The following is an 18,788-nucleotide window of genomic DNA, read 5'->3' on the forward strand; positions in this document are numbered from 1 at the left end:
GTCTCTTAGAGATATAACTGGCACGTCGGACGAAAATTCATTAAACAGGCATCGAGAGAGAAATCGTATACAAAAATCCATTATAAATTCGTGCAACTGGTCGGGCGTATTAGTTAGGAGAAAGTGTACGGAAATACATCGTTTCGTTTGCGAAAGGATCGTTTGTCCGTTCCATTTCGGACATCACGGAGAATTATTAACCAGATTAAGTTCCGCGTCTTCGGGCAAAAATGGAATGGATTTCACACGCAATTGATTTTAACGAGAGCGACCGACGTGCAAATCGCGTGCAAACGTTACGGCCGGTATAGTAACGTGATGTTACAACTCTATAAATATTTCTAAAACGCTCTCGATCTAAAAATTCAATCACGACTGCCTTAAACCGACAAGCAATCGATCAATGATAAAAGTTAACGACAATCGTTTCCAAAAGAATCGTTTGTCCGTTCCATTTCTGACGCCACGGAGAATTATTGACCAGATGATTTTCAAGCAAAAATGGATTTCACGCGCAATTGATTTTAACGTGAGAGACCAACGAGCAAATCGCGTACAAACATTACGGCCAGCTTATACACTGATGTTACAAAACTATAAATATTTCTAAAACGCTTTCGACCTTAAAATTCAATCATAAGCCGGTATTCATATAGTCGGATCTTATATTTAAGACCATCTTAAATAATATCTTAAGATGGTCTTAAATATAAGATCTGACTATGAATGCCGGCCATAATTGCTTAGATCGACAAATCGATGATAAAAGTTAACGACAATTGAGTTAATATAGCATTTTCCGAACGACGAGCGAACGATGGCTGACAATTTCCTAGAAAAAGAAAAAGCTATATTTATAGCGATAAAAACGCGTAACAACGCGTGTTCTCCTTATTATCACTGCGTGATGCCAGTAATTACGCGATCTGCAAAATTACGAGCGTCTGAAATTACATTTACAGGCAGTAACGCGCATCTGTAATGTCCTTTCCCGTCTTTACCACGTAGGTGTGTGCACGCAATAATATCATTTATATTTATTTTCCAACGCGTTCATTCACGGAGGCGGTATCGTAATCGTATTACGCTCTCGCGATACCGCCTCCGCACACGAATTTATATAATTACGGGGACCATTTAATTATCGAAAGGCGCGTCAGCAAATTGTAATCCTTAAAAGTATAAACTACACTTGAAGAGATACACTCGACGTTCCGCATTGTGGAAGCGCAGTCTGGCGTTGCAGGATATTTCAAATCGACCAGCGTGCACGCGTTTTTCTCTACACGCGCGCACGCACGGGCGCGTTTCGTGATGATGAAGAGAAAAAAAGAGAGAAACAAATTGCCGCCACACGTGTTATAATTTAAATATCGATTGCACGCAAGAGATCCGGATTCATTGAGTTCTGATCGCTTGTTGAATTTTAAGACTTATCGAGAGTGCGTTTATCACTATTCATATAATTTATATAAAAAATGTTTTATCGAGTAATGACATGATCGATCAAAAATATTTTATAAATTTCTAAATGAGGACTACTTTAATTAGGAAAGATATTGATATAACTATAAACTACTTAATTTTTTTAACAGCGCCGTTAACGAGCAGCAAGCGAGCCCGTGCCGCATGCGTTTCTTCTCTCAGCCACGCTTCGACCGTGAAACGGTCTATGAAACTTCGTAGTCAGACGGAAAAAAAACATATCGGCATCATAGTGGTTCATTGATACAGCATACTTGCACGTTTTGCACAGCCTGATAATTGGGCCAACAAAAAATGCGCACGTGTATACATGTATATATTGATGTCCTGTTAACGGGCTGGATTGCCGACGTACGTAGGATATTAAAAAAAAGGATCCGAGACGTATAGTGTTCACTAAGAAGAGTAAAAAAAAAATGCTTAATCAGCGTGAGTTGTTGAAGGATTAAACATGAAATCATGATCAAAATGAAACGATATTCGGTTTTGGTAATATCAGTGATTTGCTTGCATTTTTGCGCAAATCCGTTTTAGGACTTTTTTTTCACACAAATCGAACTTGTTCTGGTTCTGTTTATTTCCGCTTTGCTAATATATTTTATAATTTTGCAGCAGAATATTCGGAACATCGCCGATGTGATATATTTCACGAGATAGTCACTATTCGATGAATCTAATGCTTTTACATGCGGAATGATCAGAATTGATTTGCATAAAAGATAGAATAATATAAATCCAAAATTTGCGTTAAATGTAAAACGCAAATTAATTACTTATATTACCAAAACCTGAAAATGTCTATATCTGGCGTGCTTCGACCTACGTTGATCAGGCATCTTTTATTAAATATGTCAATGAACATTACACACTATATTAGTCTTGGATCTTTTCCTTTAAATTGATTGTATATCGATCACCTCCCAAACTCTTTCAACAGTTTTCGAGTATGTATGTACAATATAGAAACATTATGGAAATATAATAACTTATAATCACAACGAAAATAGAAATAATTACATATTGCCGATAGTAAAAATATAAATAAATTATACATATTATTTATTATTCATATATTCGGATCGCTATCAAATAGACACGCCGTTTTCACTTTTAATTATTTAAATCCTGCGACGAAGAGCGGAGAAAGAAAGAATTTCACTATTTCTCCATTCCGCTTTAACATTCCATATAAAGCCACATGATAAAAGCATATGGCCCATAATCTCGACATAATTAAAAACTGGCGTGGCCAAATACGCCTTCGTGAGAACAAGGCAAGTTGAAGCAATTAACTTGGCTTATATTAACCAATTAGCATAACACGTGCATCCGATTTAACGGGACCGAGGAGCCACCGGGCGAAGGAATTTCACGGTGATTCACGTGAAAGAGCGAGTCGCTTTTGTCCGTGCGCCCGAAATTTCATCTCGTTGATCCGAGAAGTGGAGTAAACGTCTCACGATCGAGGAGAAATCTCATTAATGCGCATCTAAGTGACTTTTAAAAAACGAGCGTTTCGGTTTCGCGGGAAAAATTCGAAAGTCTCGATTTTTGTTCAATCGCTATCCAGATTTCGAGCAGCGTACCCGTCCCTCTCTTGCCCCACACTGTAGGAGTACTATCTGGCAACTTATCGCGAGAGACTATATATGATATGTAAAAATGGAAATGCTGGATTTGGAGATTTAAAAAAATGTACCTTTTTTATTTCTATGAAAATATATTTAAAGCATTATAAATAATATTATTACCTCGAATATAACAACTTTTAGAAGTAGTTTCTTATCGTTGTGAGATATCTTAAAATTCCATACTGTCGGCTGAAACTGAAAGCAAACATGAAATTACGATAGAAGTTAGGATCGTTAATTATACAAAATTTATACAAAAACTGATTTCGCTAATTATGGCGCGCTTACTTTTTCCTTTTAATCTCTGTTCCCGTCGCTCAGCCTCCAAGTGTCGCAAGAATTCTTGAAAAACGTGCAGTGACTTGTTCAAGCTCGTTTTCTTGTAATCTTTAATTCGTTTTTTGTTTAAGTCGTATGTCTCTTCTTCAGCCTTGTCCTTCACATCGTACGCATTGATCTCACCTATCAGCGTCATTATTGTAGGCACCTTATCAGGATCAAATTTATCCACCGCACTCGCGTTGAACGGTATACAAACTTTGCCAGTTTTCGGATGGATGCAAAAAGGCGATTTCAATAAGTGATTTAAGCCTTTGCTGACATTTATGTCTAATCTTGGATACGAGTATTGTAATTTTATCTCTTCGATCAAGTGACGGTACAAATACCATTTTCGGTCGCCCTGAAATTAAATAAATTAAGTAATTTCGATGTTCCAAATTAAAATGCGATAATGAATTAGAATCGTTCCGATATAATCGTACCCCTGTCCGTTTAGATTCGATGTACTGTATAAATGCGTTCCACCTTGCTTCACTGGTATTTTCTTTACCGAACAACACCTTTACTTCCTGTCTATCTTCGTCAGTAGGCAATATCGGAAGGAACTTTTCGATTGCTTCTTCCGTGCCCAACATGTTTTGCTCTCTGACGCACATTTCAATGAAAACAGGATCGATTATATCCAGAGCACGCCTGTAACATATATCATCTCTCCATATATTACCGATTTCTATTTAAATTATTATTATTGTGAACGATATGTAGACCTACTTGATGGAATGGTGAATTTTATCGCCAGTGAGATGTACCTTCTTCTTCATAAATTCACCTCCGCCTATAATCTGTAAATATTCGGCAACCGCCGCTCGTACTTGTCCTGACAAGGTGCGGGCTGTGGAGTCACATACCCAGCAATGAATACCTCTTCTGCCAGAGAATACCCATAAAATATGTTTGTATCCAAAATCCACTGTAAAGGTAAATTACACTCAGTTACTTCAGAATATTCACTGGCGTTACAGGCAGTATAGTGACATAAATACATACTTACATCTCAATGCGTTGTCTAATATCTTACAAGCAAGTGACATGAATTTCCAACACTTGCCGCAAATGTCTGTTCCCTTGCAACATGTTCTTACTTCATCGTAATCAGTCATGTCTATATCAAACACCAATTCTCTCTCTACTGGCTGAAAATTTGGGCCTCTTCTTTGATCTTTCGGCCTAAAAATATATAAACTCTCAATTTTATTCATTACGCCTTATTTCTTTAAAAATTTTATTACTTTTTATACTAATATCTCTTATGACATATAAAAATTAAAGCTGACATCACATTTTTTATGAAATATAGATTTAAACTGATAATTATTAAACTTTTTTCCAATCATTTTTACTATTTAGCATTCTGTTTTAAAATAGATTTAATTAATAGTGTAATTATTAATGTCTCCCTGTCTCTGTCTGCGTCACACCTATGTTATGCTCAATATTCTGTTCAAATCTGCTGGCAAACTGCTAACATTTTAGGAATAAAGTCTACCGTAGCGATATATCAGATCATTGAAACATACCGCTTAGAATTACTTAAAGAAATAAAGATGAAGATTAAAAATTTCAAAATCAAAGACCATAAACCAGAAATAAATCCTGATCTTACAAGAGAATCCATTACTGAGAAGAAATACGACAATCTTTGTACAGTAAATTGTGATATACTTTACTGAGAGTTATAAACTGCTCCTATATCTATTTTATGCGGCAGCAATCTTTTAATCTCATCCGACAGTGCCTTCTGATCGTTGAAAGACTGGTAGCGTATGTAAATGTCGTCTGAGAGAGTGAACGAGAATTCTCTCTTGCTAAAAGTACCCACTGAAAGGAAGAATTAAAAAATGATATGACATTGTTAGATACGGTGCATTAAATATATATATATTAAATACGAGCAAAGGAAAAATAAAAATCTTACTCTTACCATTTCCATAACTCAGCCACCTATGATAGTCGGCGAAGGGAAACAATCTTGAGTAATAGACTGGTAATAAGTCAAGCAAATCCGAAATGTCACCCATTTTAATGTAATTAACTTCTTTCCTTCAAGTTTCCTCTAGCCCAAGGGTGAGTTTTAGGCGCTTTTGACTAGCCCTTTAGGTCATATAGCACAGAGTCTCTTGCTCTAATGTTATTTAAACTCGAACGTATAAGGTTATGCACGTGCAACTTCGAAATCTGCTATTTCTTACTGCAGATTTTCTGCTCGTTAAATATACTGAAATAATATTGTATACATCAACGTTGGAATAATGTATAAACCCGTTTCAACGCACGAAGTTTAAACACAGAAACCAGAAACACGCGGAATCGATCACAACAGAGAAATGGCGCGAAGTTCATACAATTGCTTTCGGATTAGGTTAAGTATAGAAGTTTGTTCTTTTTCGACGAGTTAAGAGTGAGACAAGTACGTTCTGTTTCACTCTAACTTGTTGCACCAATGTGCACCCAGTTCAAGAAGTTCTTCGAAAAAGAACAGACAGTATTCGTGGAACCGTCGAATTACAGTACAAACTGTAATAGATGTTTGTGTGGAGAGCACAAAAAAGTACTATGCCCTCCCTACTTTTATGATATAATTTATTCAAATTATACCATTAATTTAGTCATTAATGACAATTTAACTTCTACATAAAAGACTAATGCTACGAACATGACGCATAACTTTTCACGCATAAACATTTTATTTATTGATATCGATACACGTACATTGAATAAAGTTTATAATATAGTGATTTTAGTATGTTTACATAGACCATTTTATATTTTCTACATGTATATAAAAATATAGCTATATACTATACTCAGAAATGAACAGAATTATCAAGATTTATATTCTTGTATGAACATGAACATGATCAATTGATTTCTTGTCGATATTTCTGAGCAAGCGTATAAGTACAAGTTATTACAAAATGACTTGTCATGCATCAATAACATATTTTATCTACACTTTCATGCATTTCATATACTGTCAAGCATATACATATATGAAAAGTAGTTCGTGATTTATCTCTTTACTTATTCTAATAGAAAAAAAAACTCTTATTCAATAGTTTTGTATGCTAGGCAAATGAGATATTTCACGAATTTGGAATAAAACGTCTATACTTCACACCTCGATATTTACTTCAATATATACTTTACTTATAATACAGTCTTTTCGGCGAAAAAAGTTCTTGCTCGCCATCAATATCAGCTACTTGCAAAATCATTGGAGATTAGATGATCCATTTCTTGTCATTTCCCATAATCTTTCATTTGCATGGGTAGCTTATACAACTATCGCATATATAAAATAATGCCACTTATGCTGCATTATGCTAAACATTTTTTAAAAGGATATCAATATCACATATAGAAGCGTGATTGACACACACACACATACACTCATGTACGCAAAGACACACGCATACAATTTTTCGATAATATCAACCATCTTTTTTTCTTTCAGTTATTAAAAAAATACTGGCATTATTCATATAAGATAGAAAAAAGTGTATGAATATGTTAGGAGATAAAAAAGCCTCAATTAAACAATGTTAAATCAAGCGTATGTAAAACCGAGAATTTAAGGATTAATAGAAATCAAAGACCGAGATCATTAGAACTGTTGACAATTGTACGATTAATATATCATGCCAAGAGTGATTAACATATCATATTATTATGGGTTTATTATTTTTCATGACAAGGGTTAATCATATATGTGGATATATTTATATACATCTAATCGTAAATTACTTAAATCTGTTTTACATTTCTATTAATTAGACATATATTTATTCCAGTTGTCGTTTAACATTGAAGCAATAATATCTATATAAATTTTATGTGTATATGTGTATATTTAATTATTTACAAAAAGTTCCCTATGTATATAACTATTTTCAAACATCGATAATTATAATCATAAAATTGTAAGAATAATAGTGTATTTATACTGCTCTTCATATAAATAAGTAAATATTTAATATTGTCTAATCCGTAAAAGTTCTTAGAGAATTTTACACATAAAGTATTCTCTCCTTCAGCCACTATTTCTAGTAACAACAGCTTAACATTGTTCAATTAAATGCTAGAAATTTTTGGTCATGGTTCTTAGAGCTGACCTTTTATCTTGATGATTGGCTTTTTCAGCCAATTTATTCAATTTTGTTAATTTTTAAGGTTTTCGACCAATTGGAAAAAGATAAAAAAGAAAGGCCCGACCAATTGGCTGAAAAAGCCAATCATCAAGATAAAAGGTCAGCTCTAAAAACCATGACCAAAAATTTACTGCCATTGGTCGCCATGGCTTGCTGCGGTACACGTATGCACCTAAATGAAGTACCTAGAAAATAAGCAAAAAAATTACTAATGGTAATTACTAACGGTAATTACTAACGATAATTTTTTTGCTTATTTTCTAGGTAATTCATTTAGGCGCATACGTGTATACCGCAGCAAGCCATGGCGACCAATGGCACTAGAAAAAAGGTATTCGACCAATTGGAAAAAGATAAAAAAGAAAGGCCCGACCAATTGGCTGAAAAAGCCAATCATCAAGATAAAAGGTCAGCTCTAAGAACCATGACCAAAAATTTCTAGCATTGTTAATAGATCGATAATTCGATGTCTGCTGAAAAATGTATTGGCTACATTTAGAAAATACGATCGAATAATTGGCTTTTGAAAAATGATGGTTATCCAGGTGTATAGGTACTACTTATTCGCAAAAATTTTATATTTTATAATTGCACAACCGTTGCATCTCTAAAACATAATCGTCGAACATGGTCGTGTTTTAGATATAAAAACGTTTTAATGGAACTTAATCATCAATAACACTTTAAAACCCCGGCGAAAATTGTAAAATATTTCGCTGTAAAATATATTTCTAATCATTGTAAATTCCGAAACTAAAAAAGATACTACTTTATCGCTGCAGAAAAAAAAGATAAACATACACATTCCGTTTTACTTGTCACGAGGCATCTTGACAAGAACTGTCCTGGTGCCTTCGGTATCAGAGATGTTGATCTTGAGCTCGTTAGTAAGAGCTTCGAGCTTATCGACTTTGACCGTCCTCTGTCCGCCTGGATTCGGCGGTGGCCATGTGTCGTCCAGCGGTGGTTCGATATACTGTTTCTTCGTCTTTGAGATGGCAAGATCTGGTTTTAAGCCAAGCGTTCCTCCCACATGGTTTACGGAAGAGACGTACTTAGGAGTAGGTTCGCTGTCAATACGGGGACGTTTGTACAGAGGCATCTGAATTACCGGGCTGTAATCGTGATCTAGAAGACCTTCGACCTCCTGTAACAACTCCTCGCCGTATTGCTGTAGTTCTTCGTCCATTAGCTGCTTCGTATATAACAAAGTTCTCGAGCGACCTAAAATTAAAATTATTGTCTCGTAGAATATGGCTCGGCTATGATTATTGTGATATAGTTTACGCTATGATTCCATCAGCAACTACATACATCAGCAGATACATTCATTAAATATTTCGAATCTATTCTACAGTCTGTCGCACAAGAGCACGTGAATGATTACTTTTGTGTTTTAGAATCAAAATTTTTTATATGTTTTGAAACATTAAATATATTCTCATGTTATTATAAAATCGTGACGTACGGTGGAGATCATTACTATTACAAAAACGAAAGATAGTAAGCATATAATTAATATCACTCGTAGGAATCAAATTACGAAAGAAATTAAATAATTTATTTTCTTTTATATCTATTCTTTTATTTAATTAAGAAATATAGCATTGATGTCAACGATATCATAAAAAATATAAGAACTTTCTTATACATATAGTTTATCGCTGAAAATTATAAAATGTTATTTAAAATATTTTTTATAAAACGAAAAAGCTATGCTTTATTTAAAAAAAAAAAAGTTTATTCCAATAGGGATTCTATACACAAGTTACGCGAAAACAGAATTGTCTCAATAATAAACGAATCAGTGAAAGGATCAGTGTTTTTCTTTCCCCTTTTAGAAAGTAGTAAGACTACTTTTTAACGATCCCATAAGCGTGTTACAGTTTTCACTGTTCTCGCACGTATATAGGTCTCTTATTATTAATTTTGTAAACAAGATGACACGTTCGAAGGGTTACATTTTTTTAGAATTTAAAACAGCCGATTCTTTTCTCTTTTACTCAAATTCTCGCTTCTCCGATTTTCTCTTTTTAATTTATATATATTTATATCATATTCTGTCCTAATTTCTACACATGCATATTATTTAAATTCGGAAAAAATTAATTTTTTGCGAATTATACAAAACGAAATATCACTTTCAAATCTGTTAATGAACTCGTTGAACGGTTTCCTGCTGAATTTAGACAATCTAAATACCACGTGCGTCAGTTATTTTGCAATGTGCAACTGCGACGAAATTCGAGATCATTATTTGTCAAATGGAATTTGCTGTGTACACAGTTCAATACCACGAAAAATCAATTTTCTTAAGAAAATGAAATCTGTACAAGTAAAAGTATTTTTTCAAATAATAATCAATAGTAATGCAGCACCAAAATTTAAATATCTTTAAATATCTTATTAAATATCTTTAAATTCACAATTATAATTTAATGTAAAAAATCTTAAATTACAATTAATTACATTTTCTACTGCGTGTTACGTAAAATCTTACATATATTCTTATCACTGCCTACGACTTATTAATGTCATTGTTGACGCTTGGTCTGTTTTACAGTCTGTGTAAATAATGATAATATGAAGGATAAGCATAAAAAGATTTTGAACATTATCAAAAGGTATTTATAAACGTTGATACTCTTAGGTTTCTATTGAATCTCGGGTCTAAATATTATGTCATTGTATCTTGTTAAGATTATGTTCATGGTCACTTATATTACATAACACTTATTCCATTTAACTTTATTGAAAGTTAATTTATTGTGATTCAAACTTTTCATATAAGAAAGAGTCTTCTAATAAAAGAATGACAGAACGTACCCGCGAGTGATGTTTTTTCTGGTTGCTCCTGCTCTTGTGTTAAATCGTTACTGTTATTGTTGGAATGTGGTCGCAAATTCGGTAAAGCGACGAGAGCTAACGAAAGCAGCAAGACCATCAGACAAGTTGCCGGTTGGGCGCTCTTGTTGCCCTTCTGTATGAGCGCTTGCAGTCTCTTTAACTGGCCAGCCAAACTTTGATTTTGCGATTGTAAGGCTTTGATTCGTTTCAGCAACGTTATATTCTCCTCTGTACACTGTTTCACGCGATCTTCCAAGCCATCCACGTACTCTTTTTTCCTCTTGCGGGAATCCTGCGCGGATATCTTATTACGAATCTTGCGTCTGATTCTCTTCAATTCACGCTCCTCGTGCTTTGTCAACGGATAATGACTGGGCAATGTGATACCCTCTTTTTGCAATAATCGCTTTTCCTCGGCATTCAACTTTAGTCGTGGATAAGTCGAGTCAGTTTCCGACGTCACTTCATCACTGGAATTGCAACCTTTGTCGCTATTGGAGTCCTCTTGTTTGATAGTCATCTAATTATAACATGAAAACAGTCGTTAATATGTATCATTATCTACAATATAACATCTTTGTATTATAACTATAATTAGTGTTTTAATGAATATAACAATATTTTGACATCACTTTTTCAATAACAAATTCTTTAATACAATTTTATAATTTCTTTTAATTTCTTCTTAGTGTTAAAGTATCGAGTTATTTCTGGGTTATAAGCAAAATTGAAAATTGTGCTTTTTACAAATTAAATTTCGACAAACCAGACCAACCAGACGAATGGCAATACTACATCCTTTATTTAACTTTAGATTCAATTTGTTATAAGAAAATTTAAAGTATAATTGTAAAAACGATACACCGATACATTTAAATACATGCGTAAATAAATCTTTTCATCGAAGAGTTTATTTAGATATTATATTGCATATCGCGTACCTGAATAGGTTTGTTGATTATGTTTGCTTGATTGATCTTGAAGCCTTTCAAATTTTTTGCTGGTGTCGTCATGATCTTGATAGTTCGGACTTCCTTCATATCCTTCAGACTCACTGGCAATAGGATAGACCGCGGATTACCGGAGCCCATTGGAGTGACGCGTATCAATTGTCGAATATTTCGCTTTCCGTTACATAGATTGCGAATATTTACGGCATTCTCTTGCGGCGTAGGTTGCTGTTGTTTAGGTGCTGGATCTGTATAATCATATACCTCATATCATATGAGAACCTCGTATATCTTCTCATATTGCAGGTTGAACTTTTATGCGGAGAGAACTTCCATATTAGAAAAGAAAAATAATCCGTTTTTAAAATTGATTTTTTATATTGATTGCCAAGTGATGGGAAGCTTCAAATCAATAGCAAGTACATGTGATAAGTGTGTATCGTAATTTATGAGACGCGAACATGTTATCGAAACTAAAATTGCATCATGTTAGTCAGGATATATAATAACACGTTATTCAATAACATTTCCCGTAGCCCTGCGTTTAGTATATCATATTATTACATATCATAGGTATTTACATATGTCCCTGAACGTGATAAGATAATCTTACCAATATCAACTACCGGTTGCTCCGTAGCGATAGTAGTGCCCAAGCTCGGCGTAGTATTGTTTGGCGTTACAATGGCAACTAAAGATTGCTCGTAATCCATCTCTTCGGCCAGGTCGGTGGTCGGCGAGCCGATATTCGAGCTCATGACAGATCTGATTGGACTATCTACACTACCTAAAGACGGACTGGCCGCAGGTTCAAAATCCACAAAATTTTGTGGACTGTTCAGGTCCGAATTCCCGATCTCCTCTTCCTCATTATTGTCCGTCCTCGTCAGAAACGGACTCAATTGCTGTTCGTAGGAAAGACTCAGCGCGCTGGAGAGCCCGCTGTCCGACGAAGAGGATGCGATCGTTTCCAGATCCTTCCCGATCAAGTTGAAATCGAGATGTGGATCCTCCATCTTCAAGATCGAGGCAAGCAGGTCGTCGGAATTCGTCGGGCATTCTTCTGCCTGGAATATCACACAAACGTCGTGTCCGTGTCTTAATCTTTCAACAACAGATTTTATGTATACTACACCGGATCAGTGCAAAATTTAGAAATTCGACAAGTTATTTATCAGCCGCTAAACCACCCGTATATTTTCTTTTTTTTGTGCGTTAACATAAAATTAAGATAAATCGAGAAAGAAGGATGCAAAATAAAATCTGGCTTATGTAATCGAAATCAATACGACGCATTTGCATCTCATTTGCCGAATGCGTATTATCGTTAAATATTGGTAGACGTGCAGTGAAACGAGATATCGAGCTTATCAAAAGAATATTTTTTTGAAGAAAGACAAAATGTTCCTCCTCTTATCAAATCTCAATGCAATAAATTTGCTATCCGACGTGTATCTTAAGAACAACGCGTACGATTTCATTATTGTCTTCGATTTTATCAATCCTACGTTACTCGCACGAGGTATAAAATACATCCCAGTCTTCGAAATGTATTAAATTCACAGAATCAAATTTTATCGATCGAATACTGCGCACAAATTGCCAACAATTAAACGATAACTTTTGCGCTTATCTTTATCTAAAAGATACATAGAATATTATCAATCCTTTTTTTAATTGTAAATCGTCAAACAGAACAATGAAAATTGAAATATAATGTTGAAATGAATAAAATGCATCCTATGCCAATAACTACGTTTAAAAAAAAAACAGGCGAGTAACGTAAGATTAACAACGATAATATATAATTATAGAAAGATAAAGAATTGTAAAAATATAAATTTATATCGGTGAGTGCGCCAAGCTGGAGAGTTAAGACTTGCGGTTACGAAGAATTCCGTAACATAACGGTATCCGTTCAAAGGTCATTCGCCGCGTGAAGAGACCGGCTTCTCGAGTTTCTGGTTCGAACGAAACTCAAAAAGAAACCGAAAGAGATCTGATCCGATTAATCGATCATAAATACATTAACGCATCACGACATTAAAATAGAAAATACTTGAAAATTATTCGATATTTTTATACGAATATTACTAGGAAGCGATCGTGTACGAAGAAAAAAAAACCGATAAAAAAGGGCTTCACGCGTAAATAATTAATATTAATTGTGCAGATAATCACGCTATCGTTAAATGTATTTGCGTAGTACGTTTCAGACATGGAACGGCGGATGACGCATTCGCCACGTGCCGACGCATTTCGAACATTCAATTATGTTTATTATGTACGCAATAAATAAAAAAAAAACGCATTTCAAATCGTTTGACTAATCATCGGCCGGGTAATCGGAATAGATACAATCAGATATAGATACAACTTGTGTGATACTCAGTTTCAGCGACTTGAGACTGAGGTTAAACGCGAGACCACGTGGGTAGTCGGCGCACCATATGTTAAAAGCGTGCCACTGACAAAAGAGAGATATACATCCTCCGTATATTAACGTTATCTCTTGAATAATTCTCGACAAAGACTCTACGACCTAGTTTTTGAAAGAACGTTTCATATTAACGTTATCCTCCGTGCGATTTGGCGATTTTAAATGATAAACCTGACGGTGTGAAGCCTTTAAACCCTACACGATGCGCCTATAATCCCTGACAGAATTTTATTCACGATTTTCTGTGCCCTGTAATATAAAGAGAAAAAATATTTGAAGAATTAAGACACATATACAAAGTATACGTCAGAATGTATATTTGCAATATATAAAATTATGAATAAAGTTCGAAAGTTCTAAATTCTGATAAAAATTATAGATCGCTCAAAGTGTAGCTCGACTGCAGTAATGAGATAAAAACGATATGGAATAACAGACAAATATAAATATAAACAAATAGATAAGGAATTCCATTCTTGTCTGCGTGCACAAGAGCACATGGCGTTTTGTACACCATATGTTAATATGAAATTAAATTTCACGTATGCCAAGCTTTATCGATAAAATACATACGCAGCTTTTGATAATGAACAGAGTTGTCGCTGCAAAGATGATTAAAATTACGATTTGCGAGCAATTGCAATCATTGCTGACCATATTATGGACTGAAATAACTAATGCTAGAGTATTATTTGTTTCTTGAACAGGCACACGTGCTCTCGTTACATTGTAATAGAACATAAAAGGATCATTCAAATGTAATCGGTAGTTAATTTATTTGACAAAGCGTTAAAATTTATCTTTATTTCAATGAGCTTCTATAGGCCTGTTTTTTTTAACTGAACTTCTTGCACAGTTCATCTTTTCTCTTTTTCTTTTCATGTTGGATAGAAAAAGAGAAAAGATGAACCGTGCAAGAAGTTCAGCTAAAAAGAACAAGCCTTATACATATTTATGTATATATGTGTGTGCTCTGCTTTAGTTTTATTGAAAGTATATGTAAGTAGGTCTCTTAAATTCACAGCTAATTTGTCAGAGTTATTACAAGAAGCTCGAGTGAACCAGATAAGAAATGGAATGCGACGAAATATCGTCATTGAGACTTTCTAGATATTAATTCTCAACGAAATTCAAGATTTTTAGCACCGTTTAATCCAGACGAGGATGTGACACGAGCTGACACAATTCATCCTTGACAATTCTGATTATCGACCTCGTGGAGTTGAGTCATGCAACAGTAAATATCATCTCTTCTCGCTTCAACAACGTATATCGTTTAATCAAACAAAACGCTGTTGCAAAATATGCATCTGGTCAGAAAGTAAATCACCATTCCACCATATGGAATGTCCTACGTAAACTAATTTTAATGCCATAAGATTAAACAAGTCGCTCTTTCATGGATTATGTAAATGGTAAAAAAAGCCACACAAATTTTATAGAACTAAACACACCTCGAGTAATAAGATTGCGAGAATTTATATCAAATAGACTGTCTCTATGCTATAGCGATACTATAATCTTTCTAATATTGTATCACCAATCATGTCACCCTATCAATTGTATTTAAGTAGAGTTCAATATGTCACACATTATTAATGGACAGTGTAATACTTGGACTTTTAATAGATTATCAATTCGATAAATTTCGGAATTAAACATCTCGGAACGAAAGTATCTCCCTTCAGCATCGCGAGAAATGACGCGTTGGATCCGTGCGGATAAAAATATGCCGAACCCACGTGCCAATCGCGCGTAGCGCTTGGTAAGCGCACGACGGAAACTTGCGGGTGGAATTGCGGGAGATCCGGGACTCACCGTGATGACGTCACCATAGTTATGGTCCACATCTTCGATGAGGTGGTGGCCGATCTCCAGCGAGCTCAATTCGGACAAGTTGTGATCCACAAACAGCTCATTTTTAACGTCCCCCTTGAGAAACGTGTCGTCCAGGAAATCAAACAGGTTCATGTCTGACGACATCACTGTCTAACATAGAAAAATTTTTTTACAATTAGGCACAACCGTCGCGCGCTCGCCACCGCGCCTACCGCCGCTGTCAAAAACAAACCGCACTAACAATTAAACAATCGGGATCGGTGGTCGGTCAGCACTGGTCAGCACTCAACATTACGTGCGATCATCGCCGATCGAGGGTCGCACAGGGAGTCCGCCAGCGAAGCAGGCACTCGGGCAGCCCAGGCCCGGTTCCTCGCTTTTAATCTCGCCCCACCCTGTAGCCGAACGCACACCTCGAAATCCTCGAATCGCCGAGACTTCGTTTTAAGCGCTCGAATGCACCTTCAACACTTGGTCAACGCTTCTACGCTTTCACATTCTCGGATATTCGGGAATATCAATACGGTAAATTGACGGAACAACGCCTCTTCTATGAGGATAGCGCGCAGCGCTAAACCGCCAACGTGGCACGGTGGCATAGAGTCTCATTGATAAATATATATGTATACAAGTACGGTATATGTGTCATACGTATATCACAAATAAGAGCATCGATAAGGTACCACGTTTAAGATGGCTGACTTTACAGGAATTTGTGTAACTTGAAATGGAGACCTGCTAATTAGTATACGGAATGGGGCTCTTGAGCTCAGTCGCGATAAATTACGTAGTCGCGATACACGCATATTTCGAATGGTCCAAATGTATATTTTTTCCCAAATATCCGTTTGATATGATCCACCTGCAAAAAACGTAATGCTATCAACCTATGTACGCAGCGAGTTTTCTTATTTAATATTTATTTTATTATTATATAGTATTGTAATACTTAATTGCTCTAATTATGAAATTTATTATAGATATTCTTATTTGAGGAACTATAGTATTTATAAATATAATTCAACAATTTGTGAAATTCCTTGCTGTATACCTATAGTAACTTTATTTAAACAAAATAGTCAAATAAAATGTTTGTAATTTCAAAAAGATCGTTTCCAAAAGAACCAAAATCAACGTGGAGTGTTGATAAGACAACAATTCAAAAGTTTGTTCTCCTGAAGTGGCCATTTTGTTGAAAAGTATCGTGATTGAATCCGGAAATCCGGCCGATTACAGCGTTTTTAATGAAATTATAACGAGCTAGTAGCAGTATAAAAATCTGTGTATATAGGCCTGTTCGTTTTAGCTGAACTTCTCGCACAGTTCATCTTTCCTCTTTTCTTTTCGCGTTGGAGAGAAAAGGAGAAAAGATGAACTGTGCGAGAAGTTCAGCTAAAACGAACAGGCCTTTTTTTACTCCAGATTGGATGGAAAAAGATAAAAACTCTGAACTAGTGCAGTCAGTTCAGCAATAGAAAACGGTAAAGATCCGATGAACCACGTTGCGATTTTATCACAGCCCACTCACAGAGCTGGTCCAGTGGAAAAACTCTAGGCACCGGTCGTTGTGAGTGGCTGCGGTCAATCGCAACTAGAGACCCTATAATAAGAGACTGGCCGTAAGGCCAGTTCTATCAAAATCCTGCGAGAGAAAAGGATATACATTCATATATCGCTTTCTCTTTCTCTATCTCTCTTTCTATTTCTCTTGCTTTGACAAAACTAGAAATCGCTCCAAGATCTTGGACGGAGAAAAAATTGACCAATCACATTTCAACAATTCGACAATTGACCATTGCGATTGGTTAATTCTTTCTCTGTCCGAGATCTCGGAGCGATTTCTAGCATCGTGGACACGAGGGCCTAGAACAGAATGACTGACTTATAATTTTAAGACAATTAATGTTTTATGCCTTTTAAATCTTTGTTTTTTAGCAACGCACAATACTGCCTCGTGTCTTACAAATGTTGATACTTCGTACACTCGTTTAAGACTTGAGACACAATAAGACATTTTGCGTTACTAAATACAAAGATTTAAAGCATAAAGCAGTGTCTTAAAATTATAAGTCAGCCATTCTGCTTAGACCCTTATTATAGGGTCTCTATTTCTCTAATCGCAACGTGGTCAATCGAACTCCTACCAAAGAACCTTTACCATAGAAAACAGACCCCCTGTGGCCCCTGTATATCAGTACATCTAGGGAACCGAGCCTGGTGTATATATAAAAGTTGGCTGCGAGCTCGACACGCACCGCTCCGGCTTGGAACAAATAACTAGAGTGAATACATCATGGACAAACAGAACATCTATCTACGGAGATTCATTTGCGTTCACTCACTTCCTGGAAAAGGACCATTATTTATTCTTCGACACCTGCGTCGCCTAAAATTGGCCAGATAGGCTTCGAGAAGGAATCTGAACTCGGACCTTCAATAACAATTACTGCGACGAGGGCACCAAGAAAACAAATTTCAATGTCACGTGTTTTGTTGATATAGAAGCGGTAATGGACCAGTTCCAACTGCAATACGGGTATGTCCACTCGGGCCTCTCCCTGTTCAAATTAACGTAAATTAACAACGGGGCAAACTATTTTTAACTTTGAACAACTGTCTATTATTACATCATTTAGATTGCCGACTTTTCGTTGGCAAATTTTATTTGGCGAAAGGGTTTGCGTGAAAGATTTCATATTTCCGTGCTTAAAGAATCACGTGATTGCGCGAAACTTCGAATTTATATAAAACTTGTTTTCACGTTTCCACTCGGAAAATCGTATCATCACTGCCGGCAAACGATGGGATTGCGTCATAAAACAAAATGCATTCTCTCTTTCTCTCCATCCGTGTACATACCAGTGCATGCAGTATCGAAATTTGAATTTTTTTCAACTATATAGATTTTTTTTATTATTAATTTAAAACAATTTTATATTCGATTGCGAATTCATAGTAAAACAAAATAATGCATTCAACCAACTTTTCGAATTGTATGACAGAAGTTATCTTTTTGATTTCAAGGTTGATGCGTTCCGAATGTATTAAGTATATATTATTAACTTGACAGAGTAAAAGGTCAGAAAGAAGTACTTACAAAAGATAC

At 35.4% G+C, this 18,788-nt stretch overlaps 2 protein-coding genes across 3 annotated transcripts; both read right to left on the reverse strand.

Moving 5' to 3' along the window:
• Positions 1-3,190: 3,190 nt before the first annotated feature.
• Positions 3,191-5,814, reverse strand: LOC112462522 (DNA primase small subunit). Its single transcript, XM_025028342.1, has 7 exons — positions 5,380-5,814; positions 5,126-5,276; positions 4,450-4,625; positions 4,170-4,368; positions 3,881-4,091; positions 3,405-3,798; positions 3,191-3,311 (listed from the first exon to the last, which is right to left on the reverse strand). Exons 1-7 carry the CDS (start codon positions 5,474-5,476, stop codon positions 3,286-3,288), a joined length of 1,254 nt encoding a protein of 417 aa, XP_024884110.1. The 5' UTR covers positions 5,477-5,814; the 3' UTR covers positions 3,191-3,285.
• A 309-nt stretch (positions 5,815-6,123) lies between these two features.
• Positions 6,124-16,288, reverse strand: LOC112462510. 2 transcript variants are annotated; one of them, XM_025028318.1, is made up of 6 exons: positions 15,924-16,288; positions 15,662-15,828; positions 12,017-12,470; positions 11,395-11,651; positions 10,433-10,973; positions 6,124-8,830 (listed from the first exon to the last, which is right to left on the reverse strand). In XM_025028318.1, exons 2-6 carry the CDS (start codon positions 15,824-15,826, stop codon positions 8,418-8,420), a joined length of 1,830 nt encoding a protein of 609 aa, XP_024884086.1. In that variant the 5' UTR covers positions 15,827-15,828; positions 15,924-16,288; the 3' UTR covers positions 6,124-8,417. The 2 variants fall into 2 exon arrangements, with proteins under 2 accessions (XP_024884086.1, XP_024884085.1); XM_025028317.1 differs by having other exon boundaries at positions 15,662-15,832; positions 15,924-16,287.
• Between the last annotated feature and the right edge of the window lie 2,500 nt (positions 16,289-18,788).

Source organism: Temnothorax curvispinosus, unplaced genomic scaffold (genome assembly GCF_003070985.1).
Source record: "Temnothorax curvispinosus isolate PA1 unplaced genomic scaffold, ASM307098v1 QBEX01012496.1, whole genome shotgun sequence".
Classification (NCBI taxonomy): domain Eukaryota; kingdom Metazoa; phylum Arthropoda; class Insecta; order Hymenoptera; family Formicidae; genus Temnothorax; species Temnothorax curvispinosus.

What these genes read in the sequence shown, in the direction of transcription:
- LOC112462522 (XM_025028342.1), bottom strand. Translation starts at nt 5,476, where the DNA reads ATGGGTGACATTTCGGATTTGCTTGACTTATTACCAGTCTATTACTCA. An exon ending in GTGGCTGAGTTATGGAAATG is followed by an intron (nt 5,277 to 5,379) that starts GTAAGAGTAAGA and finishes TCTTCCTTTCAG; the next exon opens with TGGGTACTTTTAGCAAGAGA. An exon ending in ATTAGACAACGCATTGAGAT is followed by an intron (nt 4,369 to 4,449) that starts GTAAGTATGTAT and finishes TTACCTTTACAG; the next exon opens with TGGATTTTGGATACAAACAT.
- LOC112462510 (XM_025028318.1), bottom strand. Translation starts at nt 15,826, where the DNA reads ATGTCGTCAGACATGAACCTGTTTGATTTCCTGGACGACACGTTTCTC. An exon ending in ACTATGGTGACGTCATCACG is followed by an intron (nt 12,471 to 15,661) that starts GTGAGTCCCGGA and finishes GTGATATTCCAG; the next exon opens with GCAGAAGAATGCCCGACGAA. An exon ending in AGAAAAAACATCACTCGCGG is followed by an intron (nt 8,831 to 10,432) that starts GTACGTTCTGTC and finishes TTTTAATTTTAG; the next exon opens with GTCGCTCGAGAACTTTGTTA.